General features: G+C 36.0%; 4 protein-coding genes across 6 annotated transcripts in view; 1 reads left to right on the top strand and 3 right to left on the bottom strand.

Annotated features, from left to right (window-relative positions):
- The window catches only part of LOC108013317 (uncharacterized), a 42,644-nt gene that overhangs the window by 11,778 nt on the left and 17,311 nt on the right, over positions 1–13,555 (bottom strand). The gene's annotated exons all lie outside the window — the stretch shown is intronic.
- On the top strand, positions 366–967 carry LOC108012903 (uncharacterized). Its single transcript, XM_017078418.4, has one exon. The coding sequence runs from the start codon at positions 464–466 to the stop codon at positions 728–730; it is 267 nt and encodes an 88-aa protein (XP_016933907.2). The 5' UTR covers positions 366–463; the 3' UTR covers positions 731–967.
- On the bottom strand, positions 4,764–6,710 carry LOC108010421 (serine protease 44-like). Its single transcript, XM_017075282.4, has 7 exons — positions 6,478–6,710; positions 6,381–6,426; positions 6,114–6,253; positions 5,514–6,050; positions 5,412–5,460; positions 5,218–5,351; positions 4,764–5,164 (listed from the first exon to the last, which is right to left on the bottom strand). Exons 1-7 carry the CDS (start codon positions 6,677–6,679, stop codon positions 4,845–4,847), a joined length of 1,428 nt encoding a protein of 475 aa, XP_016930771.4. The 5' UTR covers positions 6,680–6,710; the 3' UTR covers positions 4,764–4,844.
- The window catches only part of Pgant2 (polypeptide N-acetylgalactosaminyltransferase 2), a 28,269-nt gene continuing 26,022 nt past the window's right edge, over positions 11,309–13,555 (bottom strand). For all 3 annotated transcript variants that reach the window (XM_017089896.4, XM_017089895.4, XM_017089894.4), the window contains exons 7-8: positions 13,176–13,348; positions 11,309–12,722 (exon numbers count right to left, since the gene is read on the bottom strand). In XM_017089896.4, the coding sequence (XP_016945385.3) occupies positions 12,421–12,722; positions 13,176–13,348 (475 nt within the window). In that variant the 3' untranslated portion in view covers positions 11,309–12,420. The remainder of the gene's footprint in view (positions 12,723–13,175; positions 13,349–13,555) is intronic.

The following is a 13,555-nucleotide window of genomic DNA, read 5'->3' as shown; positions in this document are numbered from 1 at the left end:
CAATTTATCTTTAAACAATGTGTTATTTAAAATAACATACTAATACTTGCTAAGGGAAAATAATGTTAAATTTAATTTGTATTAGCTTTTCGTTGGCTTTAATTTTAACTCCACTTTAAGTTATACCTGTGTGTTCTTGCATAATTTTTAAAAAAGGTATACCAATAGTGGTAAACATGATTTTTAAAAGTAGATACTTGTTTGCAAAGTATTAAAGAAAATAATAATCTTATTTTAAGGCTAAAACTTTGAAATTCCTTCTTAAAATATATTTTTTAAATGTTTATTTTGGGATAAATAGAATAATTTCATTTTTTATGTTTAAAAGAGTTTGATTTACATTTCTACAGCAATATATGTCATGAAAATGTCACTTTTGGGTTGAAATTTTTCTAAAATTATACATTTTGACCGTCTAAATTTTCAGTTTCTGAACCAGGGCTTTTATTTTTCCTTCTTTAGAATGGTGTGCCGCTTCAATCCATTTTACATTGGTCCGACGCCACCCAGCTGCTGTACGGATCTGAAGCCCGAGTGCGATTGCCCACCCTGCTCACCAGATACAGGGTATCAGGAGCCTCGACCCGTTCATGAGGAGTGCAACAAGGGTGTTTCCAAAAAGGAAACCAAGGAGAGCAAGTGCAATCCCCCCTGCATAGAAGCCCCCAAGAAGGAAAAAAAGGAAAAGTCCAAGAAGTCCGAAAAAACAGATACCAAAAACAAGAAATAAAATGAGTTTTTAATAGAAATGTTCCATAAAAACAAGCGACCTTTTCAATTTTGTTTCGAAAATATAAAAAATTGAATTATGATGGATACGAATGTGCGCGAAGACTCCATAAACTTGGCTTGTTAAAATTCAATTACATGCAGCTCATCCATACAAACATGAACACGTTTATACAACATATCAAATCAAAGTCAACCACAAATATTTTTTCAAATTTAATTTTCCCACAAGAAAATGGCAAGAACATGAAGAAAAGACCATAAAAACTCAATAAAAGGCAATAAAATACGTATATAGAAAAATATGGCAGGGCAGACAGACTACAAACAATTTGTTCAAGTTAACGTTTTCTCTGCGAAAGAATTTTCCTTCTTCGTCCTTATTTTCCCGGTCTGTTCGCTTCACTACGTCCTTTTGGATCCTTCAGGCTCGCTAATTTCATTTGCCACCCACTTTCCAAGGAGCTGGAAAACGGGAGGAGAGCCTGTAATTGATTTCATTAAATCATTTACCAAGCCAAGGAGAACGCAAATTGTTAGACAATAGGAAATTACTGAATTAGAGCCCGTTTTTCACAACTCCTTTTTCCATTTGGAACATGGAAAAATCAGCTAGGACAACTTGCTTTACAAGTTATGTCATGTGTAGCAGACTTTGCTTATTTTCCGATTTCCTATTTGCATTTTTCCTTTGCATTTGCTCAGTTATTGGCCGGGGGCTACTCACTCATAAACATTTTTCTTTGCCAATTTCCGTTGCAAAATGAAAACTGGAGAAATTGATATTCAGAGCTTACTGCTTTAGTTGTTTAGTGATGTTTAGCCAGTCCTGGGGTAATCAATTGATAACCCATTATTTATTTTGTAATGACATGGATTTCTATTTACCTACTTTACAGGTGGCATTCAAGTTGTTTTGGTTTATTCAACTTTAAATAAATGCTTCTACGAGTCATCACGCTTAATGATTAAATATTTTCAAGATCTAATAAAACTCAAATATTTCTTAAAGTTTTATGGTACCTTAGGCATTTAATAAAACTCATATTTCAAATACATAAGAATCTCTACCAGAAGGTCTCTAAAAGTATGCAGTAAAATAAAGAATATTGGATATGCTGATTTAAAATATATTGTTGCATACTTTTAGGAACCTTTTAAAGAGATTTTTAAGTCCTAGTATGTTGGTACCCTGAATGTTTGTTGGCATTCTAATTAAAGATTGACAAAGTTTAAGAAGTTCTTCAAGCACTTTTATATACCTATAACGTTTGTTTTTCCCCTCCTTGAGGAATTTTGTTCTTCCTTAACCCGCTTATATTCAGCTTCCTTAAATTTGTGTTCTCGTTTCGTAGCTCATGTGTCACCGACATTGTTATCCTTTCGTTGGTGGCTTATTCCCGTCGCTTCGTAAATGGAATACGTATTTTTCTTTCCTCGTCTTTGGAATCTAAGCAGCAACTCCGAAAAGCCGAAAGAAGCTTCCCCCAAGGCACTCGGCCACATCCACTTGGCCCCTTTGGCGTCGTCTTGGCCATTATATATGCATGCCGATGCAAATCCTGGCTGGGTATTCATTTATCATTGACGCTGACTTTTATGCAAGCCATAACTTTGGGATGCGTCTGGGCCGGACATTGATTTGACTGCCGGATCGGAGCTCTTGAATTCCGGTTTTGATTGGCCCGGATTGATGGCTTTGGCGGGTTTGCTCTGCACTGCTCTCTCTCTCTATCCCCTTTCATTTACATTAATTAGTCTGGTAATTGGCAGCAGGTGTCGTTTTTGTTGCCGCCTTTTCCCATTGTTGATCCCTGAACTCGACTTCTATTTACTGGCAATTGCGGCTAACGATTTATTTGCATACAATCATGCGATTCGATTCTGCTTGCGGTGCTGAACTCAAGGGGCTTACCCGAGTGTTTGCTCTCCAAGTAGCTAATTAGTTGAGCAAATGTTGCATTGCATTGCTTGATTGAGGAAGCGGGAGTGATAGAGGGGATTTTATGGTCCAAGGGTTATGGTTTATGGTTTACCAAGGGCTTTCAATCAATAAATGTGTCTGTAATTGAATCCGCTCCTTTTGTATATAGTTCTAGATGTTGCAAATTTCATGTTGTCTCTAAAATTAATCACGTATGCAGGACTTCATTATATAGTTAATTTAATTACTAATGGCTCGAGAATGCACGAGCTAGTTGTTAATAATTTAGTAGGGGACTCTATTCGTCTTGATTAACAGAACTATTAAAATTGCAGAAATAACTAGGGTTTTTAAAAGTGTCTAAAAGTAGGCAACACTATATTTGGAATCCAAAAATCTTTTGAGGGTTTTCTGAAAGAAAATGTTTCTTTTATCTTTGCATACTTTTAGGCATCATTTTAAGTGGTTTTTATGACTAAATTAGATAAGAGATGTATTTAATCTCTACTCCCATATTTAAATAACATACTTAAATAAATAAATACAATAAATACAAAAATGAATGAATGAATGATTAACAGCATTATTATAAATTAATGAGTCTGCAAAATAACTAGGGTTTTGAAATAGTTTATAAAAGTGTCTAAAAGTATGCAACACTATATTTGGAATCTGAAAATCCATTAGGGGTTTCTGGAAGTAAACGTTAAATTTTTCCTTGCATACTTTTAGACACCATTATACGTGATTTAGTGAAAAAATGAAATAAGAGGCGTATTTTATCTCTTCTCTTCTATTTGAATAATATACTTAACAAAATGAACACAATAAATATTAAAATTGAATTATAAAGAACATAAGTATTACCAATGTTGTTATATTTTCCTCAGTAAGTGATCATTCGAAATGCTATAATTTTTATTTGTTTACCAGAAGACAACTGTTGATTTAGCCGTACCCCCTAATAGGAAAATCGTTTTATTGTCCTCATAACTTATGCATATGGCAGACAGCAGAAGCTGGAGTATGGGCAAATAAAATAAAATATTAAATGCCACTATAAATTTGCCCAGCTCCAACTATAAATAGCTGTGGAGCCACTTGAAGCAACACTCGCAAATTATGTATGGCCTTCGTGGGGCGTTCAGTGGGTGGTGGGTGGTGGGTGATGGGTGGCAGTGGGTGGTGGGTGGTGGATGGTGGGTGTTCCTGCTGTGGCAGCTGTGGTTCGCAACCAAGGACAAACATTTTTGGTAGTGGCTTGTTATTCCTGCTCGTGCGTGTGTTAATGCCAACACGTCGCGCTGTGTTTGCGTCTTCATGCTTTCCAATTAAGTTGGGGAGATAAAACAAAAGCTGGAACAAAGGTGGAAAGCCAGGAGAAAGTACATTTTCCCTAGCCCCAACCACCGGAATTCTGACTTTGTTTGTTGTCCTTTGCCATTTGTTGCCTGTCAAAACAACTTTAGTTCGGGGCCCATCATTCTGGCGAATGAGTAAGGGAAAACTGCTGCCTGCTTTCAGGCGCATTCCGAGTAGTTAACTTTCGGAGATTGCGAATGCGAAATGGAAATCGATTGAATGGCAGCCTGTGTCGTGCGGCATTGATACCACATACACACATAATTAAGCAGCTTATGTCAGAGATTGTTAATCATGGCTAAGAATGACTGAAAGCCACCCAAAGTTTGGCTATAACACTAACTATAAATTTCCCAGCTCGAGCTCTGGGAAGCAAATCACTCATAAGAGAATCGGAAAATTGGGTCTCGGGAAAACTAGTAAGGTTTCACATTTACATGAAATGATGAATGTAATTTAAGCAATAAATACTATGACCTTTCTAATATCATAAAAGTCAAATATCAGATACCCTTTATACTTCAAAATAAATGCAGTTTTTGCAGTTATCTACTGAATCAAACTTGCGCTGCGCAGGATTATCTAGAATTTGAGAATGAAAGATGTCATTTGATACCCTTAAATGGTCAATTCTTTATGAAAAAATATAAAATTCAGTAAGAATCGAGCGAAACCATTTCAATAGTTAAAAAATACTTTAAATATTTTTAGGTCCAGTACAATTTCTTTGAAAAATAAAATTATCGAATTACAAATTCTCGAAAATTTATTTGAATCAGTTCCTTAAATTAATTCATTGCGGTTCCTGACATATTGCAAGAGTTATATATTAATTTTTATTTACAGTACTCGTAATCCAATCCATGTGCTTTAGAACATTTTCAAAAACGTACAGACCATTAGATGAATAGCTAGCAATACCATGCAAAGCCAGCCAATTCCTTGACAAATAATGTACATTTTGTCCAACAAAAAGGCCAGCAGAGTCGATGTTATCGGTCTCGAACTTCTTACAAAATTGCGTAGGTTGGATGGATATTCCATGTCTGAGTTTACAATCGAAGGGACCAATGATATCTGGAGCACTATCCATCACACGGGAAACCAGTTGGTTTTCTTTTGCGAGCAGACAGATCGGTTTTACTCCATCTGCGAATAAAGGAAGTCAGCGATTGAAGGTATAGATTTACAGAATTAGTTACTGGGATGATTCACACGTCGACTAAGTTTTATCAGAGCTATATCATTTGAGTGAAATGAATAGTCCGGATGCCTAAAGATTGAGTCAACTTCGTAATCTCCAATGACTCTAAACCCATGCTTCACAGTCACAGTTCTGCAAATTAAATTAGATATTTCACTTTAAATTTACAAATAACATATTCAGACTCCTTACATAAACATTCGAAGCCATGGTAAGTCTGTGACATGTGTAAGGACGAAACCTGGAAGCCAAAATAATTATTAAGTTTGATGATCGTTTACTATAAATACTTACGGTCTGTGATCAGCACGCCCTGGGTTTTATAAACAATTCCAACAATGAACACGTCCAAGTAATCGGTTATATCGTTATTACCGCAATCTCTATACAACCATATATTTTCATTATTGCGTAAGCCTTGGGAGTTAAAGTCATCCTCATAATCCAGCCTTTTTATAGTATCCTCAATCCAGTCCACATAGCTAGTCACACATGTATAAACTCCAAATCCATTGCAATTGTCTAAACCGTAGCTTATGATCCCTATCTGGGTTTGGCGACCATTGTATTCAGTGGTCAATGGACCACCTGAATCACCACTGCAGGTATCTCCAGAAGAACCTCCAGCACAAATCCGATTGGAAGTAATTTGCACTCCGAGCCTCTTTTCGCACTCGGCTCGAAGTAGGTTGTTAAGTGTAACCGTTTGAAGAATGTCGCTAAACTGGCCGTCACGTTTTTTTCCCCATCCAGAAGCATTGAACCACCGTGTGTTCTCTACTTGGTATTTAATTTCCTTATCCAGTACAATGCAGATTGGATAGATTGAGTCTGCGGAGAAACTACTTCAATAAGGATTCTTAAGAGCTCATAGTAGGTTAAAAGCTTAAATACCTTTGTAGGCGACGCTACTGGACAGCTTGAGTAAGGCTATATCATTCACATAAAATCCATATGAACTGTGCACCTCTACGTGGACGACTCTGTACTGAGCAGTGTGTTGACTTTTGTTGTATGCTCCCAAGTAGACGAGTCTTAATTAAATAAATACAAATATACAACGAAATATATCGGTGCACCACTTTAAAAAAAAATTCTAAATGATGATTGTTCATCTTTTACTTAATGTTACAATTCTACAGCTCTATTGAAATTACTCACAAGTTTTGTTGACCAGTTACACAATGAGCAGCAGTTAATATAAAGCCTGAAAGTAAACGTAGTTAAATAAACTCAGGATTTTTTTCTAGATACAAACGTTTGTGTATCAGCGACCCGCCACACAAAAACGAATTTGAACTATATATGGCTGCCATCCAGCCTGATTGTTCAGCATTCGAGCCATTGAGTATTCTGTAAGTTAAGTGAGAGGGTCCACAGGGTTCCTCGAGATACCGATTAGCTTCGAGGTAAATCGGAAACAAAATTAACAAACAAAACAGAGCTTGAAATGACTGCATTTCACGAAACGCACTTAAGTACTGAAACAGAAATGTGTCTATGTACGCTTCAAACCACTACAAGATAATTGTTATCAACAGTCAAAGACAGTATTATCAATAAAAATAAGATGTGAGTTTGAAATTCTTTTGATTATGCATTTTAATAGTATACAAAAAGAGAGTGCTAGATCTGCAGTCATGGGAAATTCCTAATTCCGAGATAATAGAGCTTCCGCTGCTGGGGATAGTCAGCGATAAGGAGGCGATCCAGACCTTTCGTGCAACTTTTTTTACCATATGCTATACTATTTATATAGCTTTATATAAAAAGTAATACTTTTCTGAGCTTATTATCAACCTCGGTCAATTGTAATTGACCTATGCTATGCGTAATTAAATACTGATATATAACAAGTAAGAATATTCTGGTCAAGCATTACTACAAATATAAGAACTTCTTTTGCTTACTTAAATTTTGAAATAGTATTTTTACAGTGAAACATACACAAAGAGTGTATGTTTTTATAAAATGTTTTAAAATTTTATTGTACAAAAAATTTTTAGGAAATTTTTATATTTAAAACGTAGGGCAATAAACATAAGAAAATATGTACATTCATTCAATCATTCTTATTCTTTAGCCTAAGGCCACTCTAAATTAAGAGTAAAGATCCATAATTTTCTCACTCTCAGAAAAGTCTACTTCCAATTATCTGCCATGTAAGAGCCAACATCTCACTTAACTTAATTATGTGAAAAATATTAATTTTTCCGCAACCTACGCACTCAATTATGCCCATTTAATATTAATGAATTATGCTTATCGGGGAAAAATATGGTTTTTCATCGGATTTTTTCGGTTGATGAGTTTTTGACCTGGGGACTCATGGTGTTAAACGGGCCAAAGTGAAAAGTAATTGATGTACTTAAAAATAAAGTACTCGAACAAATGTAACAACTGTTCTTTCTCCAATAACATTTTCATCAAACAAACAAAAGTTCAATCAATCATGAGGAGCAAAATAATGCCATTTTATTGTAATTTGATTTCTGATGGGCCATACTCAATGAGCAAATAAAAGAACCAAATTAAGCTAAGCGGATTTAGATATCGATTACGAACTCATTCACATACAAAAGGGGAGTAAACATAAAATAGAAATTCAGTTTGCAAACTTTTTGTGCAAATTTCAATTTCAAGCTGATTTATGTCTTGATTTTCTTTACACTATAAATTATGAAAAATGTATAAAGTTCTTTAAAAGTATTTATAGTTTATATCAAATTTTTTCATTAAGATTTGGCGCTTTATACAAATTTGTTTTTTTTAAATACTTGGGATCATTGGTGTTTACTGAAATCGATTGTATTAAATAAAATAAAAAATAAATTGTAAAAGTTTCTTCTTAATAAAATTTAAGAGCGTTTTGTGGTCGCATATTAAATGTTATTCTTTATTTTATTGATAAATTCTTACAATGCCCCGATGTCAAGAAAGCTGACTTCGTAATCCGCTTATGTGTGCAAATTTGGTGCGAACATTGAATAATCATTCACGCCGACAACAACCAACAATAATAAATAAGTCATTTGCATTATTTCCCTGGATGAAAAGGAGAGATTAGGAAAATTCGTGTTTATTCTAAAGAATAAATGGAAGTACTCAGGCAATGAGGTTGAAGAAAGTTATTGATTTGTTAAATGAAAAATTGTATGTGAGGCCTTCCTACAGTTCTTAAAGCAAAAAATGAGCAATATTTCAAAAATCGTTTAGAACTGTAACATATGTTTTAAAACATATACTTATATTTCGATGTTAACTTCCTAACGTGTTGTTAATTATGTTTCCGGCGACAGTCTGAAAACGACAGCCTCATTACTTAGGACGGACCATGTGTATGAGGTAAAAAGCATAAGACCCTAAAATGATTAATGTATGAACTCGGGAAGTAAAAAAAATACATGAAATATCTGAAAAAATATAGAATTATATATATTAAAAATAAAGCACACCCTTGAATACCCTTCCAGACATCTATTTAGTTAGTTAGTTTAGATTAGAATTCGAATATAATGTTAATTTACTGTTCCTATTCAGCATCCGGTGCCAACTCTTTTTTCAGAATTTATGAAACATATAAGTAAACCATTCAAAGTGGTTATAAACATATTTTAGGTATTAGTACCTCCTTGTTTTATACCTTGTCATTTGGTAGGGTATAAAGGGCAGGTAACTTTGATAACCCCATTTCCATTTTTTCAGCCTTTTGTGATAACTTGTAAACCTGTGAACCCATGTTGCAAAATGTCAGCTGATAATCAGAGGAGGGCAGATAGGGAAGGTCTTATACCGATGTGTGCTCGTCGGTTATTAACACGCCACGTAAACCGACAATGACGTAAGAGCGACGACGTAACGAAGCAAACACAAATACAAATACAAATACCCCAGGCCCATCAGGGCTTCGGGTTATGTGAGTGTGTGGAAGTGGCAGATCCTGTTGGGAAAACCGGGGACTGAGCGAACTCTGGACACCCAGCAGGCCAGGAAAAGCGGAACGAACTTTCCACGGAAAAGCCACCGGAGAGGAGTATTAGCAGAAAGTGGTAATTAAACTAGTTAGGCAACTAATAGAAGGGACAGTGGGTAAAACGGTTGGGCACAAAGTTGGGTAACTACTTCAGGGTAATTGAAAAAATAATTGCCAACGTATTGGGGTATCTCTACGTGGGGTAGTAAATATAGTGTCAATGAAAGTACGCAGCCGTTTTCCCTATAACGTTTGAATGAAATGAAATTATAAATAAAATAAATTTATTAAAGGTTGTAATTTAAATATATTTATATATTAAAAATCATATCTATATACATACAAATAATGGAAGTAATAGAATTTTAGACACAATTATAATAGGGGATAATCTTACAAAAAATGTTGTACCAACAACGTTGATTTCTAAAACCGTTAGTTGATAATATTTTAGAAATATAATATTATATATATTTATAACACTTTGAAGAACTTATAGATAGAAAGATTAATTTACAATAGAAATATGAATATAGTAAACATATGATATAAATATAACAGAAAACCTATTTTAACAAAAGGTGTAGAAGGTTAAAGAACGCCATATACTAACTGGTTTGTCCAATAACCCCCTATATACCCTCTGCTTTTTGAGTATAGAGGACGGGGCAGAAGTAGATGCCCCGTGATAAAACTGCGGAAGTGGAAAAAATGCCGATAGCATCTGCTTGGGGCAAGAGAAGCGGGAAAAGAAACCGAAGCAGGCTACAAAGGAAGCTGCAGAATGTTGGCCCGGCTCAGACCAGTCAGTTGGGGCCAACTCTCGGCCAGGAGTTGGCTTTTTGCGTATGCCTGACACACGCTGTCTTAAATAAGGAAGCCGGCTGAATGGGGAAAACTGTTATTCACCTGTCTACCCACGCACAAGGGCCGCAAGGACCCGCCTCAACAATTTCCCGGCATGTGTGGCAGGGTCTGAGGGGTTTTACATGACGGTAAGATGGAAGACATAAACGATTTGGCTGACTTTTTGGAGGGGGGGGGTGGAGCTTAACCTTGTCGACTGCATTGCGAGGAGCAGAGCATCTGAGCCCTGTCGAGTTCAGCTTCCGTTCTAAGGCTTCTCGCAAGGAAATCGGTTTGTCTTCCGGCAGCGACATCCTTTTACTCCTGCATTTCTATGATTTTCAGCCAGTCAACAAAATGCGAGGAAAGGTGCGCGTTGCTCTGGCTAACGAGCTGAATGGAGTATCACCAGGTCGGGGAATGTTCTCTGGCATGCAGAGGTATGACAAACGACATAAAGGTCGACACATGTCATGTATACAGGATGATTATGAGGAGAAAGTCTTTTTAAGGACCAGGTATTGGTTACCTTTAAAAGCTATAAAATGGTTTGAAGGCATGTGAAATGGTAAACCTATTTATTAATATTTTGTCTGTTGAATAATGGTATTCTTTACTACCATATTAAATTAAATAGTATCTTAGTTCTAGGAAAAATCCCATTTATTCCACATTGCCCTGTCCCTTCCGCATTCTTCACAAAAAATCTCTCAAATATCAAATCCATTAAAAATTTCATCAAGCTCTTCCCCCTGAAATATTTTTTGCAGAGCATGCTGCGACCCCAAACAATTTGGCTTATCTTCTCGAAAATCGCTAGAGAAGATGACACTTTATTTTATGTTATTCTTTATGCAGGGCATGTTTATCTCATCGTAGAACCCCCCCCTTAACAACCCAGAAATAGAAGAAAAAACCTTTTTGCCCTGGTTTAAAATGTCTTGCGATTTGAGCATTACTGTGTCGTATTTTAAGCACGCCAAAATTAGCGCAACGAACTCGCATGTAAGTATGCACATATATATTTTCTTTCTTGTTTACGTGTCGTATGCGTAATGTGCCAAGTTTTCATCTTGCGAGCCGGTTTTTCTAGACGTGCCCTGGCAGGCATTTCGGAGTTGAAAGTTAAGTCGTTTAACCTACATGTGAGCCCCCAGTACTTAGCCAGATTTGGTGTCAGCTGTGCCCCATTTGCCAACTTCCCACAGCTTGTAAGCAATTACATTAAGCATACGCACTGTTGCCCCCGCGAAAGAAAACTCTCTTTGCCTTTGTGTTTTTAAATGTTTCCATTTATTGTTTTCCTTTTTTGTTGCCTCTCTAGTTGATTTAAATTAAAATTCACTTTTAATCGTTCATTTTTTGTTGGGTGTACAAACAAATATACAATATTTGGTTTGTTTTTCCTTATTCATTTCAAATCATTCGCGTTTTGCCAGGCTTTCAAATAAAAATACATTTATGTGAAAAATTATGCTCACAATTCAATTCGGTTGTCTGTCTGCGATAAAAAGCAAATAAATTTCCCTTTGAAAACTTTAAATGATTTATGCATTTGGGATAACAACCAATTGATGGTGAAACACAAGAGACAATTTAGTTTTTCCGCTTTGCCTATAATATTTAAATATTCAATACATTCAATCGAAATGTTTACGTTTTTTTGGCCTTCGATAAACATTCAAATAATATTTCTTTCTCAATATATACACATACGTATTTCATATAGTTGTCAATGATTTTTAAATGATTTCACTTAGGTGTATAATTAGAACTAATGATAACATTTCATGTTTTATTTTAAGTACAAGGTTGAGAAGACTCTGAGCTTGGGTAACTAGGATTATCTGAAACGGACCATATGTGGATACTAATTTGTGGCATTTTTGTGTAGATCTTAATTGACTTTAATGAATGTGTGTGCTGTGTGAGAATGCAAATCAGTTAGAGTTTACTTTTTTTTTATCAGCTGCCAAAGGTTATATATGTTAAGGTATTATTCCATTTTCATATAGTTTTTATACATATACAAAAAATTAATCAGTCTAAGTACATTTTTTGCATGCCCTTTATGTTGGTTTTTTGTTGTTTAGGTAGCGTTTAACTTTAACCCCCCCGGGAGCAGTTGATTTGATTGGTAAACTAAAGTTGAACTTATACCATATATATGCAGTTAATATATATATATATATATAGAATGTGGGTTTTTTGAGTGTTTTCCGTTCAGCAACAAATCAACATGGATAAATCATTACAAGTACACAGTACAGTACACATACAATCCGCATCGCGTTAGGTAGGCTTCTTCCCATCAACTTGCACATATATCACGACCGATCTGCATTATCCTCCGCTAGTTTACTCGAAACCAAGACCTCTTCCTCACGCGAACTTTCCGAAGGACCAGCGTTGCGTTCCCAGTGCCGAATTGCAGTGCTGGGCACTGACTCCTTGTTGGGACTGATCCCTCGAGTCCAGGCACACGTTGATCTTGTAGTGCCGCACTAGACCGCCCTCCCGCATGATCCACCGCTGATTCTCCGAGTCGTCACAGGCCTTCAGAACCACTTGGGACCCTCGGGCAAAGGTCACCAGGGTCAGGCAGAGGTCATCGTGCTTTATTTCGCCGCGCTTCGAAAAGGCCCACTCCTGATTGCCGCCCGTGTTGTGGCACGGGAAAATACCTAAGGAGATTATGGCGAAGAAACAAAATGATATAATAATTAAATAAAAAGAATATATATTAAATAAAAGGACTTAGTTTACTTCAAAAAGTGTCCAAAAGTATGCAACAAAAGTCCCATGGGTTAATTTCGAGGGTGGACTTTCTTTGTTCACTGCATACTTTAAGAAACCTTTATAAGTCTATCTAAAAGACCCAGAGATACGTGCCTCAACAAATAGGTTTAAAAAGAACCTTATACTCAATTCACATAAAAAGGTGTCTAAGAGTATGCAACAGTATATTTTGAGTCCGAAAGTCCTACAAATTCATTTTAAACGGTCGACTCTCATTTTTTTACTGCATACTTTTAGACATGTTTACAATTTGTTCTTAAGAAGACCCGGTTCTATTTATTTATCTAATATCCTTCTTTTCCCACATTATTAAAACCGGACTAGTTTTTTGTACTCACCCACAGTGCCGTCGATTAAGTGGCCCATCGTGTCCAAGCACTCCGTGCTATCCTGTCGGAACTGGCCAATCTCCTGTGGGTCAGGGGCCTGCAGGTCGGGATAGACATTCTCCAGATACCATTTGAAGGGCTTGCAATGCAATTTTTCCTTCAAAGCCAGACGGTCATCAATGCTAAGCGAGGGAAAGTTACGGAAGGAAAAAAGAACGAAAACAATGTGAAATAAATAACTTGGCTAAAGTATTTGGTGCATGAGAAGCTAAGTATATAACAAAAATGTAAGTACCAGAAATTTAGAAAAATGAAAATACTTTAAAAGAAAAATGATTTTTATTTTTAAGCTGATGCACAGAAATAAAAGGAAAGCCTGCATTTCAAAC

This window comes from Drosophila suzukii, chromosome 2L (genome assembly GCF_043229965.1).
Source record: "Drosophila suzukii chromosome 2L, CBGP_Dsuzu_IsoJpt1.0, whole genome shotgun sequence".
NCBI classification, from domain to species: Eukaryota; Metazoa; Arthropoda; class Insecta; order Diptera; family Drosophilidae; genus Drosophila; species Drosophila suzukii.
Note: the sequence above shows the minus strand (reverse complement) of the source record. Positions and strands in the feature narration are given on the sequence as shown.